The sequence below is a fragment of the Podarcis muralis genome, chromosome 13, assembly GCF_964188315.1.
Source record: "Podarcis muralis chromosome 13, rPodMur119.hap1.1, whole genome shotgun sequence".
Lineage (NCBI taxonomy): Eukaryota > Metazoa > Chordata > Lepidosauria > Squamata > Lacertidae > Podarcis > Podarcis muralis.
Genome location: NC_135667.1, coordinates 5,452,550 through 5,474,796, shown reverse-complemented (window position 1 = coordinate 5,474,796; position 22,247 = coordinate 5,452,550). Strand labels below are relative to the sequence as shown.

General features: G+C 48.7%; 2 protein-coding genes and 1 long non-coding RNA gene across 3 annotated transcripts in view; 2 read left to right on the top strand and 1 right to left on the bottom strand.

Annotated features, from left to right (window-relative positions):
* Positions 1-3,557, top strand: part of LOC114581887 (polyunsaturated fatty acid lipoxygenase ALOX15B-like) — a 43,347-nt gene extending 39,790 nt beyond the window's left edge. Inside the window, exon 14 of the mRNA XM_028702584.2 lies at positions 1,781-3,557. Within this exon, the coding sequence (XP_028558417.2) occupies positions 1,781-1,960 (180 nt within the window). The 3' untranslated portion in view covers positions 1,961-3,557. The remainder of the gene's footprint in view (positions 1-1,780) is intronic.
* Positions 1,748-18,424, bottom strand: LOC144325050 (uncharacterized). The gene is made up of 3 exons (XR_013390336.1): positions 17,943-18,424; positions 5,378-5,438; positions 1,748-1,871 (listed from the first exon to the last, which is right to left on the bottom strand). It is a non-coding gene; the product is annotated as an uncharacterized LOC144325050 (long non-coding RNA).
* The window catches only part of LOC114581886 (polyunsaturated fatty acid lipoxygenase ALOX15B-like), a 43,282-nt gene continuing 38,024 nt past the window's right edge, over positions 16,990-22,247 (top strand). The window contains exons 1-2 of the mRNA XM_028702583.2: positions 16,990-17,211; positions 20,284-20,387. Coding sequence (XP_028558416.2) covers positions 20,294-20,387 — 94 coding nt within the window. The 5' untranslated portion in view covers positions 16,990-17,211; positions 20,284-20,293. The remainder of the gene's footprint in view (positions 17,212-20,283; positions 20,388-22,247) is intronic.

Here is a 22,247-nt window from a genome sequence, read left to right as displayed (position 1 = left end):
GCGGGGTACAAATAATAAATTATTATTATTATTAGTAGTAGTAGTAGTAGTAGTAGTAGTAAGAAAGGAGGAACTGGGAGAGACCTGGGTCCGTATCCCCACTCAGCCACAAAGCTCACTGGGTGACTTCTCTGCCTCTCAGCCTAAGCCACCACATCAGCAATAAATCACATGGCACCAGTGAAGTGAGCTCGCTTCATTCAAAGCTCAGGAGGCCCAGGCCTAGTGAGCACAGCAACTCTTTGCCCCAATGAGGCCTTCCCACAGCTCCCCAGGTCCCAGGAAACCTGAGACTGCTTCCCTTTGTCTGTCTCTGCTCCACCCTCTTCACACCCCCTTTTATTTTGACACAGTAATAATAATAAATAAATAAGAATAAAAAATATGCACATCCCGTCACTGAGACCATTGTAACTACCCAGCCTCCCAAAATTTCAACACCTCTTGTGATGGTTTGACCCCTTTCCGTTTTAACAGTACAAATTCTGCAAACACAATAATAATAATAATAATAATAATAATAATAATAATAATAATAATAATAATTTATTTATACCCCGCCCATCTGGCTGGGTTTCCCCAGCCACTCTGGGCGGCTTCCAACCGAATATTAAAAACAATACAGCGTCAGACATTAAAAACTTCCCTAAACAGGGCCGCCTTCAGTTGTCTTTTAGAAGTAAAATAGTTGTTTACCTTCCACATCTCCTCAAAATCCTTTCTCCTGCATATTCCCCGTCTTACCTTAATGGCACGTGTTAATTGATCATGAATGGCTATATCCCACATCTCTTTATACGATTCATTCAACGTCCATTCCCTATTAGAATCATAGAATCATAGAGTTGGAATAGACCACAAGGGCCATCGAGTCCAACCCCCTGCCAAGCAGGAAACACCATCAGAGCACTCCTGACATATGGTTGTCAAGCCTCTGCTTAAAGACCTCCAAAGAAGGAGACTCCACCACACTCCTTGGCAGCAAATTCCACTGTCGAACAGCTCTTACTGTCAGGAAGTTCTTCCTAATGTTTAGGTGGAATCTTCTTTCTTGTAGTTTGGATCCATTGCTCCGTGTCCGCTTCTCTGGAGCAGCAGAAAACAACCTTTCTCCCTCCTCTATATGACATCCTTTTATATATTTGAACATGGCTATCATATCACCCCTTAACCTCCTCTTCTCCAGGCTAAACATGCCCAGCTCCCTTAGCCGTTCCTCATAAGGCATCGTTTCCAGGCCTTTGACCATTTTGGTTGCCCTCCTCTGGACACGTTCCAGTTTGTCAGTGTCCTTCTTGAACTGTGGTGCCCACAGTTGTTGTTTTTTTACTAAAAAATCTACAACACTTTAAATATAAATCCGGGGACATTAAATGAAATCCGGGGATGGATTTTGTCCGGGGACAGATTTGTAAATCTGGGGACTGTCCCCGGGAAACGGGGACGTCTGGTGTTGTTGTTGTTGAGTCATTTAGTCGTGCCCGACTCTTCGTGGCCCCCTGGACCAGAGCACACCAGGCACTCCTGTCTTCCACTGCCTCCCGCAGTTTGGTCAAACTCATGTTCATAGCTTCGAGAACACTATCCAACCATCTTGTCCTCCGTCGTCCCCTTCTCCTTGTGCCCTCCATCTTTCCCAACATCAGGGTCTTTTCCAGGGAGTCTTCTCTTCTCAGGAGGCAGCCAAAGTCTTGGAGCCTCAGCTTCACGATCTGTCCTGGACGTCTGGTAACAATAAACTAAACTGACCCTGCGTCTCTCTCTCTGTTCCTGTTTGTAGAAACCTCTGGGGCAATACGACGACAAGCACTTTGTCGAGGAGGAACCGAAGCAGCTCATAATGGCCTTTCAAGAGCGCCTGGCGCACATTTCTGAGGAAATCAAGAGCAGGAACAAGTCAATGAAGCTTCCTTACACCTACCTCTGCCCAGACAACATAGAGAACAGCACGTGCATATAGAAGCCCGGTTTTGCAGCGCAGCGCGTGCTTCCAGACCACACTGACCCTGCTGCAGTGCAGCCTTCCTCAACCCGGCGCCCTCCGGGTGCTCGATACTACAACTCCCACCAGCCCCCAAGTCCAAAACATCCGGAGGGCACCCGGTTGGAGGAAGCCTGTTTTTGAGTTCCTCTTTATAGAGAAACAGAAGCGCAGCCCCACATCGCTAGAGATTTCTTTGAGTGCAGCAGGCTAGGGCCTGCGATTGTAAACACAGGACAGGAATTCTGCAGCAGGCGGGCTCAGGCTGGCAGCATGCAACTTGAAGGTTCATAGAACCCTTTAAAAAATAATCCACAAAATATAAAGTGCCTGTTCTGATTGGGGCGGCATCCTCCCTGGAGGAGCAGGGGTACAGTTTGGGGGTGCTCCTTAGAATCACAGAACTGTAGGCAGATGACCTTTGGGGATCTCTTCCAATTCTATGATTCTGTGCAGGACGTCTCAGGTTTAATCTCTGGCGTCTGACTGCTGCCAGCCAGTGTAGACAAAAGTGATCTAGCTGGACCAGCGGTCTGACTCTAGCAGGCAGCTTCCTATGTTCTCGTGCAACCTCGAGTCTGGACTACTGTAATGCGCTCTCCGTGGGGCTGCCCTTTAGGACTAGTCTGGAAATTGCAGCGGCTGCGCTCTTCCTTGCGGAGGTGAGCCCAGCTGAAGCTTCTCCTGCACATTATATTTCCTGTATCATTTCATACCCTTCCTCCCCCTCGTGTCGTAAAGGGATCAGGGGTTTGGAGAGGGAAGAACCACTTGCAGACAGCCAGATTGCCGCTTGGCAGCGTGATTCGAACGCAGAGCTGTGTTTTCTTTCCATTTGGCAGTGGGGTGGTGATGGTTAGAGATGTTTAGACAAAAAGGCATGGGGAGGTCATTAAAACACACACACAAAAACACACACAAAACAGCAACCCAAACCCATTTCAGGCTGTGAAAAGAAAATATGTCGATCCAGATAGCTTTGTGCCCTAGCGGATTTTTCAAACCAAAAACCCAATTTTCAAGCGTACGTAGTTTGAACCCGTTGTGGGCTTTGTGTCCCTTTGATTCCAGTAAGACTTCAAAATATTATTATTGTTATTTGTTAAATTTGTATACTGCCCTTCATCTGAAGACCACGGGGAAGTTCACAACATAAAAATGCAAAAACAAAACAAAGCAATAACTCCCCACCCAGTAAGAGCTTGTGGATGCTGGATTGCGAATGAACTGCTTTCAGGTCAAGGCAAAAAACGCTGCGTAAAAAAAATAAAAATAAAAATTATTGCATTTTTGAAAATGACAAAGAATAAATTAAAAATCACACCTGAATACACAAAAAGAAAAAGAAAAGAAAAAACAAAAAACCCTACAATAATAAAGGGGGGGGGAGAGAGAATTGATGATGTACACAAAATTGTTCAAAGGATACAAACCGTAATTTGAAAATTCTACACAAAAGTCTCCCAAAAAGAAATTACATTTATATTTCTTTTCTTCCCTTACAATCACTTGCTTTCTGTTCCAGTAAACTTGTTTGAATCCCTGTTATGTTAGTTGACTTCCCTCTATCTCTTTGTGGCTTCTCCTTGGTTACCAACAATCTGCATTCCTTTATTCAAATCAATTTTCCCCCATTATATCTGTGAAATTAACCTAAGCACAACCAAGCATTATTTTTGGAACCATGTTTAGTCAGGTAGTTTTTGAAGCAAGCCCATTCCATTTTTTTACCTTGTCGCCTGAGTGATGCTGTTTGTAAGCCTCTAGTAGGCATTTCTGCCACCAACCGGCCAACTGTTGGTTGCTAGAGCAGGCTGTGTGTGTGTGTGTGTGTGTGTATGTGTGTGTGTGTGTGTGTGTGTAGCCCTGCAGAAGTGTGGCTGGACCTGATGGGAGCTGGAGTCCACAAACCTCAGCAAGGGTACACTAGGACCGTATCTTACACACGTTTAACTCACACAGTTTCAACCTGTGCATGGTTGGAATCCCACACGTTAAATGCAAGCAAGGCAGAGAGCTCAAGAGCTCTTTCTGCGTCAGGAAAACTCCATGCAGTTCTTTCTAGGTAAAGGTAAAGGGACCCCTGACCATTAGGTCCAGTCGTGACCGACTGGGGTTGCGGCGCTCATCTCGCTTTACTGGCCGAGGGAGCCGGCTTACAGCTTCCGGGTCATGTGGCCAGCATGACTAAGCCGCTTCTGGCAAACCAGAGCAGCGCACGGAAACGCCGTTTACCTTCCCGCTGGAGCGGTACCTATTGATCTACTTGCACTTTGACATGCTTTTGAACTGCTAGGTTGGCAGGAACAGGGACCGAGCAACGGGAGCTCACCCCGCAGCGGGGATTCGAACCGCCGACCTTATGATCGGCAAATAATGATGATTATTTGTCAGCAGTTTGCAGAAATCAGTTATCTCTAAATGTGGTGGCCTTGAATTTACGAGTCCGGCAGAAGGGAGCGTTTTGGAGACTCTGAAGCTGCCCCCTGGGCTCGCTCGTCAACAGTTCTGATAATCAAGATGTTTCTCTTCCTTAATTTATAACTAGTATCTTGTAAACTTTGGCTCGAACTTGCGTTTGGCACTGCCTAGCAAAGTACCATATTTTTCGCTCTATAGGACACACCTGATCATAGGAGGGGAGAACGGGGGTGGGGGGAAATTCTCCCCCTCTCTGCTCAGCCGCCCCTTCAGCGAAGTGGTAGGAGAAACAGAGCCCCTTCCATTTCTCCTCCTGCTTCGCTGAAGGGGCGCTACGCAGAGAGGGAAAACTGTGCAGCGCCTCTCCAGCGAAGCGAAGCCTGGAGAGCAAGAGGGATCGGTGTGCACCGACCCCTCTCGCTCTCCAGGCTTCAGGCGGCTATCTGCAAGCCTTCGGAGCACAGCGGGAATTCTTCTGCGCTCCGAAGGCTTGCAGATAGCTGCCTGAAGCCCCCGGAGCGCAGGCTTTGAAGCCTCCGCAGAGCAGCCATCCCCAAGGTAGAACAGCGAGACAGAGCGCTGCGCAGCGCTCCGTCTCCCTGTTCCGGCTTTGGGCTTAGCTGCTCAGCCTGCATTCGCTCTATAGGATGCACACACATTTCCCCTTAATTTTTGGAGGGGAAAAAGTGCGTCCTAGAGAGCGAAAAATACGGTACTCTGCCCAGCCCAGCTTCATGCAGCCTCACTGTTTAGGGGAGTTAGAACAATGAAACAATGAGATACAACAATAAAATAAAACAACAAAACGAAGCACTAAAAGGAGTTTAGAAATAAGAGAGAGCCAGTGTGGTGTAGTGGTTAGGAGCGGTAGTCTCGTAATCTGGGGAACCGGGTTCATGTCTCCGCTCCTCCACATGCAGCTGCTGGGTGACCTTGGGCCAGTCACACTTCTTGAAGTCTCTCAGCCTCACTCACCTCACAGAGTGTTTGTTCAGGTAGTGATAAAGCGGGATATCAAATCCAAACTCTTCTTCTTCTAAAATGGAAGAGAGGATGACAACAAATGCTAAGGGTTGGTTATAGAGCAGAAACGTGCCTTAGAGTTGGCCTTAGAGCTCTAAACCCAGCTTCAGGCATGCAGCAGCCATCTCCCCCCCCCCCAACCCCATGCAAAAAGAGCTTTTCAGCTCTCTTCCTTTCTTGAGGGGGGCAGGCGAGACCCACTCTGCATCCCAACTCCAGAAAGGGAAGGATGCTGGGGGGGTGGGGGCAGTCCAAATACACACACCGCATTTTTTGCTCTATAGGACGCACCAGACCATAAGACGCACCTAGTTTTTGGAGGAGGAAAACAGGAAAAAAATAATCTGAATCCCAGAAGCCAGAACAGCAAGAGCGACCGCTGCTTTTGCTGCGCAGCGATCCCTCTTGCTGTTCTGGCTTCTGCGAAAGCAACGCAAAGCCTCTTCAGGGCAGGGGGAACGTTCCTCCCACTGCCTTGAGGAGGTTTCGCACGGCTATCCCAGAAGCCAGAACAGAGAAGTGTGACTGGCCCAAGGTCACCCAGCAGCTGCATGTGGAGGAGCGGGGAAGTGAACCCGGTTCACCAGATTACGAGTCCACCGCTCTTAACCACTACACCACACTGGCTCCTTACACACACTGTTTTCCTTACAGTGCACTGAAATAATGAATTCTCTTGCTCACCTGGCGATGGGATGTACGGGCTGGAGGGTCCTGGAGACCCAGGAGACCCCGGGGTGGGAGACCCCCAGGCTGGAGAATAGCCGGGGCTGAAGCCGCTGGCGTCGGAGGCGGCGCTGGGTGAAAAGCCGGCGGCCCCCGGAGTCATTCCGCTACCTGCACAACCAATGAAGGAAAAAGGGAGTGAGAAACAGGTCCCATGTCGGAGAAGAGAGTTGCACCAAAAAGTTCAGGTCTGGGGCAACTTGTACTACTGCGAAAGTCCTGAGTACCGTATTTTTCCCTCTATAAGACGCACCAGACCACAAGACGCACCTAGTTTTGGGAGGAGGAAAACAAGAAAAAAAAATTCTGAATCTCAGAAGCCAGAACAGCAAGAGGGATTGCTGCGCAGTGAAAGCAGCAATCCCTCTTGCTGTTCTGGCTTCTGGGATAGCTGCGCAGCCTGCATTCGCTCCATAAGACGCACACACATTTCCCTTTACTTTTTAGGAGGGAAAAAGTGAGTCTTATAGAGCAAAAAATACAGTATTTTTGCATCTGTGAGGCCCTGGGAACCAAACCTCTGCGTAAGATGCAATTATGCTGTGCAAGAAGCCATGTTGAGTGTGTGTTTGTGTGTGATTTATTCCGGATGTGCTCAGAGATTGCAGCCCGAACCCTCGCCGTGACCCAGCACTGAACTCTCGCCGATGGTCTTCTGCCAGAAATGTGATTAATGCTTGCGCTTTCCCTTTTTTCTCCGTTTCCCGGCATGCGAAACTCTGCTACCCTAGTTCTCTTGAGGCCTTTGCACCAGCCTAACCTCGTTCCCCTAGCCTACTGTTTACCAAGTAATGTCGGAGGGTAAAATACACTGTCTTTTTGCCGCTGTCGATTTTGTACCCGTGTTTGTCCTATCGACTTTCTGATTAGCAAAACAATGGAAATGGAAGGTATAAAGTCGCAGGGCCTATCTAGCTCTTATTTCCGTGGCTGGCGAAAAGACAGGAGCGCAGGGAAGCAGCTGGGACAGAGTCGGATCCTTCGTCCGTGTAGTTCAGAAAGACTGACACACAGCCGCAAAGCTCCTCCACCAACCGCAAAGCTCCTCCATCTATATATTGAGCATTCATCCTGATTTGATCACACAAAGTTTACGTAGAGGTTAGATTAAATCCTGTCTTTCCTGAGTACTTGTTCTGATTTGTTTTGCGGGGAGGCTGGAAGCCAACAATTTTATTGCGGGGTCCTTTAAATAAATAATAATAAAACATCTTCCTGTTAATCGTTCTGCACTTTGCAGTGTATTTGCTCATCATTTTCCAAACCACAAAAAGTTCATTTTTTAAAAACAACAACAACAACATTGATTTGTTGCACTAGGGTGGACAGCGTGTTTTGATCCAGTTCCATTTCACAAACCTACATTTCCCAGAATGCACTGGGGAAGTTCGTTCGTCAAAGGAAGTACTGGTTCGGCGTCTCTGAAAAGGAACTAATTCTGGCCCGCATTTGTCCCTTTGCAAACAAACAAGCTACAGTGGTACCTCAGGTTACATACGCTTCAGGTTACAGACTCCGCTAACCCAGAAATAGTACCTTCGGGTTAAGAACTTTGCTTCAGGATGAGAACAGAAATTGTGCTCCAGCGGCGCGGCAGCACCAGGAGGCCCCATTAGCTAAAGTGGTGCTTCAGGTTAAGAACAGTTTCAGGTTAAGTACAGACCTCTGGAACGAATTAAGTACTTAACCCAAGGTACCACTGTAGTTTGGTTCATCTTCCGTTCCCAGTTCAAGGCACGTTCGTCCAAATGATCGCGGGAAAATAAAAATCAGCATTCAGAATGCTACAAAGATATCCCTCCAAAGAAATCCATTTCATTGCGCATTGATGATTATTTGTGCTCATGGTGCTAAAGGGGTGGCCATAGACTCATAGGACTGTTAAAAAAAAAGGTAAAGGTAAAGGACCCCTGACAGTTAAGTCCAGTCGCGAACGACTCTGGGGTTGTGGCGCTCATCTCGCTTTACAGGCCAAGGGAGCCAGTGTTTGTCCACAGACAGTTTTTCCGGGTCATGTGGCCAGCATGACTAAGCCGCTTCTGGCAAAACCATAGCAGCACATGGAAACACCGTTTACCTTCCCGCCGGAGCAGTACCTATTTATCTACTTGCACTGGTGTGCTTTCAAACTGCTAGGTTGGCAGGAGCAGGGACCGAGCAACGGTCAGGGATTTGAACCGCCAACCTTCCGATCGGCAAGCCCTAGGCTCTGTGGTTTAGACCGCAGCGCCACCTGCACCCCATAGAACTGTAGAGAAGGACAAAAAAATCCCTGCACCCAGTGCTTTTTTTCTTTAAAAAAACCCCCAAAAACGTTTAGAGGTACTCTCATCTTCCTACTCATATTGAAATACTGGCCTTCAACGAGGCCAAACTTAGATTCACAAAATGTTTAGGGGTATGTGTACCCCTGTGTACCCCCCCCCCTGAAAAAAAATGAAGGGAATGGTGAAGCTGGCATTCGAAGCCCTTCCTATAATTTCAAAGGAAAAGGTTACCAATCCACTTTAAATTCTTTAATTGTGATGTTTCAGCAGCCAGCCATTTCGTAGGAAGCACATGGCGTGTTTTTTCCTTTATTGTCAATGGAACCTTACACTGTCTACTGAGAAGTCCCACTGTATTAAATGGAGCTTACTCCCAGGTAACTGGGTAAAGACCGCACGGCCTTCTTAAATCTTAAGCATTTTTACTCAGAACTAATTCTCTCTGAGTTCAGTCGGATTTTCTGGTATGCTCCTGATAATTCTCGCAGTTTCTATTAATAATAATAATAATAATAATAATAATAATAATAATAATAATATTTCCAACCTTTCCCCCCCCCCCGACAGGGACTCAAGGCTGCTTACAGCTAAAACTTTATTTCATTCTACTTATCGGTGGAAGGTTTTTGCACGCGATCCCTTCCCTCGTACATTTCCCCCTTACAACATTCCTGCGAGGTAGGGTTAGGCTGAGAGGTTGCACTTGGCTCAAGGTGACAGATGTGTGCAGCGAGATCAAACATGGGAGAAGCTTGAAGTCCCCGTTTTCATCAGAGAAATGTTGGAGGCCACAAGCACCCCTTTCCCCCTCTCCCAGGAGTAGAACGTGGGTATCCGCTTAAGAAATCGGCGAGATCCCGAGACAAAAGCCATTCAGAAGACATTTGTGTGGGACAACAAGGAGCTCTGGAGTATTGCAAAATGAGCGCTCCCTTGCCAGGTTACTTATTCTGCCAAAGGCTTCCTAGGAATCTGGTGGCTTTGTGTACATTTGATCTGCCTCAGATCTACCCGCCACCCCACCCTGCTTGGGAACATATCAAGCTGTCGGAGGGCCCAGTCACAGGCCATTTACTTACTGTAGGCTCCTTCACCAGCAGAAAAAGCAGGAAGAGATAAAATCAGTCATAAACTACCTGTTTCCCATCCCTTATCTAACCATAAAATTCATTCCAGCCACAACAACAGCAGAGAGAGTTAACGAGCTTTCCCAACCACCCCGTTTATTGTGCATTGATAATAAGCTGTGCTCGCGATAGTATTATCAAGGCAGGTGTACAGATACCCTCTTTCAATACAGTTTGTGCCTGCTGAGCGTTCTACACCATGAATGCTCCAATTCAGGGTTTTTTGGGTGTCAATAATGCAGTAACTTCAAGAAAACATCACAAAAGCTGGCTGTTAACCAGAAGATTGGTGGTTTGAGCCCGTCCAGGGATAGCCGCATGCAGGATTCTACGATTCTGATATGCAGACAGTCCAGAATAAATCAGCCATCATTCAAAATACAGTGGTAGCAGAGACATCACCTTGTCAACAAAGGTCCGTATAGTTAAAGCTCTGGTTTTCCCAGTAGTGATGTATGGAAGTGAGAGCTGGACCATAAAGAAGGCTGATCGCCGAAGAATTGATGCTTTTGAATTCTGGTGCTGGAGGAGACTCTGGAGAGTCCCATGGACTGCAAGAAGGTCAAACCTCTCCATTCTGAAGGAAATCAGCCCTGAGTGCTCACTGGAAGGACAGATCCTGAAGCTGAGGCTCCAAGACTTTGGCCACCTCATGAGAAGAGAAGACTCCCTGGAAAAGACCCTGATGTTGGGAAAGATGGAGGGCCCAAGGAGAAGGGGACGACAGAGGACGAGATGGTGGGACAGTGTTCTCGAAGCTACCAGCATGAGTTTGACCAGACTGCGGGAGGCAGTGGAAGACAGGAGTGCCTGGCGTGCTCTGGTCCAGGGGGTTACGAAGAGTCGGACACGACTAAACGACTAAACAATAACAACAACCTTGGTTCTCAAACTTAATCCGTTCCAGGAGTCCGTTCGACTCCTGAAACTGTTCGAAAACCAAGGCACGGCTTCCGATTGGCTGCAGGAGGTTTCTGCACTCAAGTGTTGGATGTTTGTCTTCCGAACGTTCGCAAACCAGATTCTCACTTCCGGGTTTGCGGCGTTTGGGAGCCAAGCCATTTGAGTACCAAGGTACCACTGTACTGTGAGACTGACCAAAATACGACAAAACGTTTTCTAAAACGGCAAGTGCAGAAGTTCCCAGGATTCTTTGCAGGAAGCCAGGACTGTTTAAAGCGTTGCGATACCGCTCTGAATGTATAGGGCAGGTTTTAACCATCTAGCGGCTGTATCCTGAGCTGGGGGCAGCTTCTGGGATGTCTCCAAGGGCAGCCCCACGTTGACGGCACTGCAGTAATCCGGAGGGGAAGGGAGGAAGGTTCAGAGCGGCAGGTGCTGCCGTCAATCTGTTTGCCAAAGGTGGCTTATCTGGAAGAGTGGAACTCCTTTCCAGAACCGGACAAGGATCAAGGCACACCGACGGCACCTTGGTCTGGGTTATTGACAGCAACCCCTGAAATGGCCTCACGCTTCAGTTCAACACATTTTAATACAGTGGTACCTCGGGTTAAGTACTTAATTCGTTCCGGAGGTCTGTTCTTAACCTGAAACTGTTCTTAACCTGAAGCACCACTTTAGCTAATGGGGCCTCCTGCTGCCACTGCGCCACCGGAGCACGATTTCTGTTCTCATCCTGAAGCAAAGTTATTAACTTGAGGTACTATTTCTGGGTTAGCGGAGTCTGTAACCTGAAGCATATGTAACCTGAAGCGTATGTAACCCGAGGTACCACTGTACTTTAAAAAAATGAGCCTTGCAGTGTTTGGGGCCCCTTACGCCGTTTCTGCTGAGGGAGTGTGGGCTGGACGTCTGCCCCACAAGCCCTCGCCTGGCGTCCCCGCTGCACTCGGTGCCTTTCTTGAGAAAACACAGCTTTCAAGAAAATAAACTTTTCTGAGAAGGCTTTCTTCCGCCGCAAGCCTGGAGGGAAGTGAAACAGGATGACAGGATATTTGTCTTCTGCGCCCCCCCCCTCAATGTCACAGAGACAGGGCCCAGGAGTCACCAGGACGGACTTGCAGCTGGCCCCATTTGTGGTTGCTTCCTGGTTCACTGCCCTTGCCCTTGTCGTCGTCCCCCCACTTTTTGGGGGGAAGTCTTAGAGGGCCTTTTTACAAACCCTATCCCTGCTTGCATGCCACGTTAATTTCTGGCGTGATTTCTCGAGGCGTGGCCTTGTTAATCTCTTGCAGCAAAACCAGCGAGGGTTTTTGTTGTTAACCTTTGGAACTCTCTCCCACAGGCAGGAGCGACGGCCCCAAACCTAGGCAGCTTTGAAAGAGGAATGGGCAAATTAATGGAGGAGAAAGGCTTTTGATGTCAGGAGTGGGTGCCAGGAGCCGCTCAGCAATAACTCGCACAACATTAGTTAACTCTCTTCGTTCAACAAACCAAAACAGCTCAAGAGTGCAGGCCTGGCGAGCACAGCAACTCTTCTCGGTCGATCTTGCCCCAATGAGACAGTTGCAAAGACTGAAGGCCCCTGCCTTCCCACAGCTCTGAAACGCTCCTCCTCTCCCAGATAGTTACAAAGCAAGCTGAGACTACATCGTTGTGCCTGCCTTTGCTCTTCCCTCTTCATACCTCTTCTGGTTCTGGGAGACCAGGGAGGAGGGGATCTAGTCACAGCAGGAGGGGGAGACCCCCTGGATTCTTCGCCAGCCTGCCTCACCTCTGCCTCTTAGCTCCCATCCTCTTCAGCCGCTCATCCAGCCTCCTCTTCTGCCTCTCATTCTGTTTCCCCCCCCCAAAAAACACCCCCACAATAATTTAGTTTTTCACAATTATAGCACCTATCAGAACATATAAGGGGCGCAGGTGGCGCTGTGGGTTAAACCATAGAGCCTAAGACTTGCCAATCAGAAGGTCAGCGGTTTGAATCCCCGCGACGGGGTGAGCTCCCATTGCTTGGTCCCTGCTCCTGCCAACCTAGCAGTTCGAAAGCACGTCCAAGTGCAAGTAGATAAATAGGTACCGCTCCAGCGGGAAGGTAAACGGCGTTTCCGTGCACTGCTCTGGTTCGCCAGAAGCAGCTTAGTCATGCTGGCCACATGACCTGGAAGCTGTATGCCGGCTCCCTCGGCCAGTAAAGTGAGATGAGCGCCGCAACCCCAGAGTCAGCCACGACTGGACCTAAGGGTCAGGGGTCCCTTTACCTTTACCTATTCTCTCCAATATAGATAAATATAGATAAATAAAACTTATCAAAGTCAATGGGCCTAAGTTAGCCACAATGACCATGAATTCCATGAAAGCACGTCAAAGTGCAAGTAGATAAATAGGTCCCGCTCTGGCGGGAAGGTAAACAGTGTTTCCGTGCGCCGCTCTGGTTCGCCAGAAGTGACTTAGTCATGCTGGCCACATGACCCGGAAGCTGTACGCTGGCTCCCTCAGCCAATAAAGTGAGATGAGCACCGTAACCCCAGAGTAGGTCACAACTGGACCTGATGGTCAGGGTTCCCTTTACCTTTTACAGAACATATAACACAAAAAGGAAGAAAAATAAATAAATAAAGAGAGCATCAAAAAGGAAAACAGTACAGTCCACCACCATAAAAGAAATAAACAGTAAAAGCAAACTTAATCCTTTAAAAGCCCATACTTATTTACATGTTTGTTGACTTCCTCTATTCCCTCCCTTCTGAATTTCCTTGTATCTGTATGTAACAGCTTTCCAATATCATTCTTAAACTAAAATATTTCTGGTTATGATCTAATTTATTCACTTTCCTTACTTTCTAACCCTCATTGATTTAATAAATCCTATTTTAATCCTAGGCCTATTTGGTACTTTCAAGTGCTTTCTAATTTTTTTATATTACAATATTTATTGAAATAGTCTTTAAATTTCTTGCAATCTTCTTGGTATTCCTCTTCTTTCTGGTCGCGGATTCTTCCAGTCAGGTCAGCTAGCTCCGAGTAATCCATCATCTTCATCTGCCCTTCTGCTTCTTGTTCTGGACTGCTCTCTGCCACAGCCTCTTCCCGCTCACGGAGACCAATCCCCTGGCCTGCCCCATTCATAAATATAGGGTAGCAAAGGGATGCAACAATTTCGGATTGGCTTCTAGAGCTCAGGTAGTCGGAGCACCTGCCTTTGTTGCAGGATTCACCCTGTGGGTTGCCTGAAGTGGGACAATTTGGATGTGGACGGCAGCGATCTAAACATTAAAGCCTTTGGAAGGAATCCTTCTTTTGAGTCTTTGTTCTCCAGCAACCGGGAGCCAAGAGAGCTGGTCTGTTAGGGTGCTGTCCCATTAATCTCAGCCTAACCCCAGCCAGTTTCTGCCTGCCTGCCTTATTACACGCAAGCAGCCCAAGGTGCTGAAACTTGACATCACCTTCCTCCTCCTTAAGTCTCAATGTTGCCCTTGTAGAGCCCAGAAGAGAGGAAGATGGGGACCAGGCCAGAATCAGGTGGCCCTGCCTCTGATTGGCTCTGGTACCACCTGCAGTTGGCTCCCTGCCTTCCGACCTTTTGTTGTTGTTGAGTCATTTAGTCGTGTCCGACTCTTCGTGACCCCCTGGACCAGAGCACGCCAGGCCCTCCTGTCCTGCACTGCCTCCCGCAGTTTGGTCAAACTCATGCTGGTACCTTCGAGAACACTGTCCCACCATCTCGTCCTCCATCGTCCCCTTCTCCTTGTGCCCTCCATCTTCCCCAACATCAGGGTCTTTTCCAGGGAGTCTTCTCTTCTCATGCGGTGGCCAAAGTCTTGGAGCCTCAGCTTCAGGATCTGTCCTTCCAGTGAGCACTCAGGGCTGATTTCCTTCAGAATGGAGAGGTTTGATCTTCTTGCAGTCCAGGGGACTCTCCAGAGTCTCCTCCAGCACCAGAATTCAAAAGCATCCATTCTTTTGGCGATCAGCCTTCTTTATGGTCCAGCTCTCACTTCCATACATCACTACTTCCGACCTACCAGTCCCAATTTATTTATTTATGGCGCCCAGATTAAAATCTCCACCGCTCTGAAAGCACTGCCATTGATGTGTTGCTGGCTCCTGTCTGTTCAGCCAGGCGTTTGCAGGTTGCTAACCGCAGGCCTTGGTGGGAACTGGCTGGTCTACTGCAGCTTGCCATTGTTTGACTGCATTCTAGCTCTGTTGGTAGCGCATGAGACCCTTAATCTCAGTCGTGGGTTCGAATCCCACATTGGGCAAAAAGATCCCTGTATATTGGACTCTCATAGTCCTTTCCAAATGTGATTCTATGAAACAGGCTGGAGGGCGCTAGCTGTGGACAAACTGAGTTTTATGGGGCGCTGAATTTGACAAAACTTTGGGTGGATGAAAAGGGCTCCCCCCCCCCTTTATATTCCAAGAGACAGCCCTGCCACCATAAAGATTCTTGCGTGTCAGGACAGTTTGACACGTCCTCCATGTAAACAAGGGCCGTTGTGAAACAGTTTTAAACAAAAGAAGAAGGGGGAAAAAACCCACACGCCCCAAAAGGCAAACGCATCTTGAGAAGTCGAGTCGGGAAAGGCAGTGCGAAACGTGCTTGTCTGAGCAGGCCGGGAAACATATAAACAGATGCAAGTTGCTCATTGAAGGTTGCTAAGTGCTGGGGCCTGGTTTTGGGAAGAGAGAGAGAGAGACTGAGAGAGAGAGTGCTTTGACGTTTGATGCTTTCCTTGAACACCTGGCCTCAGGTATCGGTTGTGGCTCTTCACCTCCGTGAGAGCTCTGCTGTCCCTGAGAAGCAGGTTGACTGCAGGCAACTGCAGCCTCCCCAGGTGCCGCCCACTGGGGGCCGGCTCTGCTATTAGGCAGGAGGAGGCCACACGCAGGAGGTACATTTCAAGAATCTTAGACCACTTTAAACCGGTTCCCCCAAATAATCCTGGGAACTGTAGTTTAAGGGTGCTTAAGAGTTGTAGGGAGGAGAGTCTATACCCCTCACAGAGCTGCTACAACTGCCAGGGTGGTTTAAGGAGAAATCCCTCTTCCCAGGGAACTCTGGGAAATGTAGTTCTGTGAAAGGACTCCTTGGCACTCCTAACGAACCACAGGTCCCAGGATGCTCTGGGGGAAGCCATAGACAGGGGTCAGCCAACTTTTTCAGCAGGGGGCCGGTCCACTGTCCCTCAGACCTTGTGGGGGGCCGGACTAAATTTTGAAAAATAATAATAATGAGGAAATTCCTATGCCCCACAAATAACCCAGAGATGCATTTTAAATAAAAGGACACATTCTACTCATGTAAAAACACGCTGATTCCCGGACCGTCCGCAGGCTGGATTGAGAAGGCGATTGGGCCGGATCCGGCCCCTGGGCCTTAGTTTGCCTACCCATGGCTTAACGTGTCAGAATGCTGCTTTCACATGCGTCCCTCAGACGGGGACTGAGAACAAGCCAAATGCCAGCTTCCTTCAAAAAGCCACGGTGTTTACCATCTGAATATAGTTGATAAGAACGGATCCCACTTTCCAGGGAACTCTGGGAACATGGAGACTTGAGGAAGCTGAAGCAGGCAAGAGGTTCTGGCTGAGATTGGTGGAGCACTGCCTCATTTTATGTACAGTGGTACCTCGGGTTAAGTACTTAATTCGTTCCGGAGGTCTGTTCTTAACCTGAAACTGTTCCTAACCTGAAGCACCACTTTAGCTAATGGGGCCTCCTGCTGCTGCCACGCCACCAGAGCACAATTTCTGTTCTCATCCTGAAGCAAATTCTTAACCTTAAGCACTATTTCTGGGTTAGCAGAGTCTGTAACCTGAAGCATATGTAACCTGAAGCATATGTAACCCGAGGTACCACTGTATTTTGATTTGATCTATTACAAACACATATTTGTTCTTCCAAGGAGCTCACGATTCTCCGCCTTTAAACCTCACAACAACCTTGCGAGGTAGACTAAGTTGAGAAGCAGTGACCGGCCCCGAGGCCGGCCAGCGAGCGGATTTGAACCCGGACCTCTCCCGGGCCCTGATCCGAAACTCTAACCGTTGCGGCCCCCCAGTCTCCGTTGGTGGGGCGCCTGATCCTGTTCAGTTTAAAAAACAAACCAGGCAGGAGCTGTACAATTTCTCAACATCTTGCAAACATTTCAGGAGGATGCTGGTGTCCACCCAAAAGATGAGGACCTCAGGCTGACCTCTGCGGTCCGGCGCTCAGCAGTTCCCTCTTTCGCAGACCGGGAAATCGGAACCACGCCGCCACAGACTGCAGTCGTGGCTCCATCCGTGGCAAGGCCACCGGCCATGTCTGCCCCTCGGTGGCTTCCTGTTCCTCGCCCTGCCGTGCAAATCTGCACCTGCCCTGCTGATCCTTCTGACAGGCCCAGTTTCCTGGAGCAGGGCAGGGTTGTGGGCGCCTCGTTCCTTGAAGCCACGAGGGCCCTTTCCTCGATTCTTCTTCCCACCCCGTGGCCTGGAAACCGGGGCCTGCTGGAGAGGTCTGTGCCGTCTGCTTGGCTGGGCGCCACGAAGAATGCGCCTTCCTCTCCAAAGAGTGCTAGTGAAAGCACGAATTCTGCCACTCCCTCGAGCAGGGACAGCTCCTCCCAACACCTACCCCAAAGAGGAAGCAAAGTGGAAAGTCAGCTGGAGGAGGAGAAAATATCTCGACTTGTTCGGTGCATCTCGTAGCCGTTCGCCTGCGCTGTCCGACTGCCCCAGCCGGTGTGGCCCACCTTGCCTTCTTGATCGGGGCAGCCAGAGGGGTGAGCACCCTGGGGAGGCCTGGGGGTGGGAGGGAAAGCCACTTAGCCCCCTCCCCAAACTTGGGCAAACTCTCCAGCATCATTGCAGCCCAATTCATAGAGGGCACCGGTCTCCACCTGGGTGAAAAGGCAGGGAAGCTCTGTAGATCCTCTCTGTTCTCAGGGGGTCCTACCTCTGTGTCCCCAGCATAGCCTCTCAGAGGTTGCAATGCCCCAAGGGTGCCTTTGAACCTGGTCCTTAGGGGGTTTCCCCTCTCTCTGTCATCTTTTCTCCTCGCCGCGATCGCCTGCTTTCTTTTTCTCCCCCAAAATGTCTCTGGCGTGGAGGGAAGGGTTATTGCAAAAAGAGCAGCCACAGCCCATGCAATATTCTAGTCCTCATCGTGGCAGCTAAACCCACTGGCCGGACACAGTGGTGTGCTTGCGTGTTTGGAAAATGCAAAAAAAGAGGCTTAGAACCACAGATTTGTATAAGCAAAGACTGGTGATCGGCGGGGCAGTGTGCTGCAGTGGTTAGAGCGTTGGACCGGGCCCTGGGAGGCCAGGCTTCAGATCTCCACTGGGCTATGAAGCTCACTGGGTGGCCTGGGGCCAGTCGCTGCCTCTCAGCCGAACCTACCTCACAGGGTTGTTGCGGGCATTAATTGAGGAGGGAGGAAACCGTGGATGCTGCTGTTGAATTCCTTAGAGAGAAAAAAGGGATGTGAATGCCATAAGTAAATAATACTCACCCTTTTAGCTGTTCAGTGTTTCCCCCGTCAAGGCTCAAGACCACAAGAAGTTTTGCTCGCGGCGTGTTGACATTGTCCGACGATGCAAAGGCTCCATTCTAAGCTGAAGTAATTCAGAGCCGTTTGAGCAGCATGGCATTCTAGCCAGGCTGCTTTTATTGCAGGCAGAAATAGAAAAAGTGCAACCTTTTCCCGCACGGCCTGTGTCTCAGAATAGTGCCTTGTGTGGCGCAGCTGGGAAAGGGCAGAGCTTTGCGCTTGAGGATGCGTTGATACTGCTTGCTTGCTCTCGTTTTTTCTACTCTTAGGAAAGTTTGGCTCTCCACATTTCTGCACTCGTCCGGCAGAAAGCCATCAGTGTTACAGTGCAAATTTCTCCAAATATACCACCTTTCAAAATGCATTGCTTATTTACTTCATACAATTGATTATACTGCTTGATTGTAAAACAAACAAACCCTCGAAGAGGTTTGCAAAAAAGGTTAAAGCAATAATAATAATAATAATCAGTAAGAAGAATTAACAACAATGATTTAGGGTTTGGGGAAAGTTAATAAGCTAAAAACTGGTGAAGACTCGCACCAACTTTCTCAATGTCTAAATATGTGTTTGTATCTGGTTTCCCCTAAATATGCACATTTTTGCATTTCCCCTCTAATATAATGTGCTTTGTATATGTTATCTTCTACAATAGGAGCACATATACCCTTACCAGATGTGTTTTTGTCCTTGGCTACAGAACTGTTTTGCAAAGTTCAGAGAGCTTTTCAAGAACGGCTGCATTGCTTCAGAGAAGAAGAAAAAAAGTTTAGCTTTAAATGGGAACTGAATTGAATTCATCCTTCCTCCCTCCTTGCAGAGTCATCCCATTCATGTTTACTCTGAGCAAAGGGCTTACCCGAACTAAGGGCTTATAGCTCAGTTGGTTAGAGCGTGGTGCTGATAATGCCTGGGTTGCAGGTTCGATCCCCAGACGGGACAGCTGCATATTTCTGCATTTCACGGGGTAGGACTAGATGACCGTCAGGGTCCCTTCCAACTCTTATGAGCTCTCCCTGTCTCTGGAGCTTTTCCTGTGAAAACCCGCTCTTTAATGCCAAAGCACAACAAACGGCAATTTGGGCTTTCTGTGTATTGCTGTTTGTTCCAATTCTGCGGTAAAGAGCAGATTTCCGCGGGGAAAGCTCCGGAGCTAAAAAAACCAAAACGAAATGAAAGAGAAGTCGGACATGGAGCTTTAAAACACAGACCACGCCTGGAAAATGTGAAGGAAACGTACCTGCGGACGAGCCCCAAGCCCTCCCTCCTGCACCATGCGGCAAACTCCTGAGAAAGCATGCTTAAGATTTCGGCGTGAAAAGGTGCTTAGAACAGATCCACTCCAGAACCCTCATTCTTGTAATTCAGGCCAGGACTGGTTCAGATACGGCTCACTTGCCAGAAGTTGAGTGTCGGAAGATTTGGGACAGTTTAAAAAGGTGCTTCTTCAGGCAGAGCAGAGTTAGACTATGGAACTCCCTGCCACAGGGATGGCAGCCGACCCGGATGGCTTTAAAAAGAGGATTCACCAGACTCATGAAGGAGAGGGGCATCGGTGGTTCCTAGCAATGATAATAATAATAAATAATAATAATAATAATAATAATAATAATAATAATAATAATAATACTACAGTGGTACCTCGGGTTACATACACTTCAGGTTACAGACTCCGCTAACCCAGAAATAGTGCTTCAGGTTAAGAACTTTGCTTCAGGATGAGAACAGAAATCGTGCTCCGGCGGCACGGCAGCAGCGGGAGGCCGCATTAGCCAAAGTGGTGCTTCAGGTTAAGAACAGTTTCAGGTTAAGTACGGACCTCCGGAATGAATTAAGTACTTAACACGAAGTACCACTGTAATAATAATAATAATAATAATAATAATAATAATAATAATAATGCAGCCACACTGGCTCTGCCCTGCTTCTATGGTCAGAGGACCATCTAAGACTACAGAAGGGGGAAAGTGTTGTTCTTGTGCTCGCATCCTGCCCGTGGGTTCCCCTATAATGCATCTGCTTGTCCACTGTGAGAGCAGGATGCTGTACCAGGTAGGCCGCTGGCCTGATCCTGGCAAAGGCTTCAGAAAGTAGAATTGTTGCAGGCTCCTGTTGCCAGTACTGAACGAACAGTCTGCGTCAGTACTGGGCACTTTTGCATATTCCTGTGCAAACGGCAAAGTTAAAAATAAAACGGCGGGTTCCAGTCTTGACATCCGCCCCCAGGTTAGGAATGTGTGGCATTTTGCTTCCTGGAAAAAACCTGCCTGGATTCCCACCCTTTCTCTTTCTCTTTTCCAAGGACCTCGAAGATGAGGCTGAAGGTATTCTGGAAGGTGAAGGAGCGCTGGAAGAGATTTGAGGTCGCCCGCAGAATCCTCTGCACCAGCAACGCTCCAGGAACAGGTGAATGGTCTCTGGTAACGTCCCTGTGGTGGGGAAAAACAGCATGGAGCCCTAAGGCAGGGGTCAGCAAACTTTTCCAGCAGGAGAAATCCCTCTTCCCAGGGAACTCTGGGAAATGTAGTTCTGTGAAAGGACTCCTTGGCACTCCTAACGAACCACAGGTCCCAGGATGCTCTGGGGGAAGCCACAGACAGGGGTCAGCAAACTTTTTCAGCAGGAGGCCGGTCCACTGTCCCTCAGACCTTGTGGGGGGCCGGACTATATTTTGAAAAAATAAATAAATGAGGAAATTCCTATGCCCCACAAATAACCCAGAGATGCATTTTAAATAAAAGCACACATTCTACTCATGTAAAAACACACTGATTTCCGGACCGTCCGCAGGCCGGATTGAGAAGGCAATTGGGCCGGATCCGCCCCCTGGGCCTTAGTTGGCCTACTCATACACTAAGGCAGGGCCAGCAAACTTTTTCAGCAGTGAGCCGGTCCACTGTCCCTCAAACCTTGTGGGGGGCTGGACTATATTAAAAAATAATGAACAAATTCCTATGGCCCACAAATAACCCAGAGATGCATTTTAAATAAAAGCACACATTCTACTCATGTAAAAACACGCTGATTCCCCGACCGTCCGTGGGCCAGATTGAGAAGGCAATTGGGCCACATCCGGCCCCTGGGCTTTAGTTTGCCTATCCATGCCCTGAGGAATAATCTTGGCCTGGTGGTCCACACCCAGGACAATTGTGTACTTAATCTGAGCATCCACTATTCCCCCGGCAGATGCCTGTGACAGCTGTGTGGCAGGCGGAAATCCAACAGGGGAAGCCCCTCCCCATGACACACCTCCACGTGGGGAAAATGGCTGATTCAGGCCTCTTGGAGACTTGCCAGGTTGCTGAGGATGGGCGCCGCCAGCCGGGAAAGTTGTGCCCACTTCTTTGGGGGTTGCTGGGTGCGCATCGCGGATGGATCGGCGCCTTTGCTTGAGTAGCCATGTGTATCGCCTGCTCCGCATTTGTGCAGCCATGTGTACCACACGGTTTGCATAATATGTGCGGCGAGGCCCTGCGCATCAAAGTGTTTGGTGGAAACCAGCCCCTGAGTTCGAATTCATCCCACGACAGCTCTAGCATGGGGAAGCAGCGATAAAATAGGATGCGGGTGTTGTAAACAAAGTCTGCCCTTTTTCCCTTATGGGGTATCCAAGAGCCCGTATAGAGTCCTTACGTGGGTTCCCTATTGGTAGGAGAAAATAACAGAGGCCAACCAGAGAATATTGAGAAGCAAAGCAGCTACAGTGGTACCTCGCCAGACGAATGCCTCGCAAGACAAAAAACTCGCTAGACGAAAGGGTTTTTTGTTTTTTGAGCTGCTTCGCAAGACGATTTTCCCTATGGGCTTGCTTCGCAAGACGGAAACGTCTTGCAAGTTTGTTTCCTTTTTCTTAACACCGTTAATACAGTTGCGACTTGACTTTGAGGAGCAACTCATAGCACGCGGTGTGGTAGCCTTTTTTGAGGTTTTTGAAGACTTTGGTGATTTTTGAAGCTTTTCCAAAACTTTTCCGACACCGTGCTTCGCAAGACGAAAAAAATCGCAAGACGACAAAACTCGCAGAACGAATTAATTTCGTCTTGCGAGACACCACTGTAGTAAGCTTGATCTTTATTAAAGCTATTGCAACAGAGTGCTCCCCTCACACGCAGGAGGAGGGACGAGGACCCAGAACCAAGGTGTGCCTGCCCTTATTTTAATTTTAAATTCTCTGCCCTGGAGCTCCAGACCACCCCTCCATATATCATACATACATCGCGGAAGGGGTGTAACTCAAGACCACCCCCTACAAACATCATCCCTACA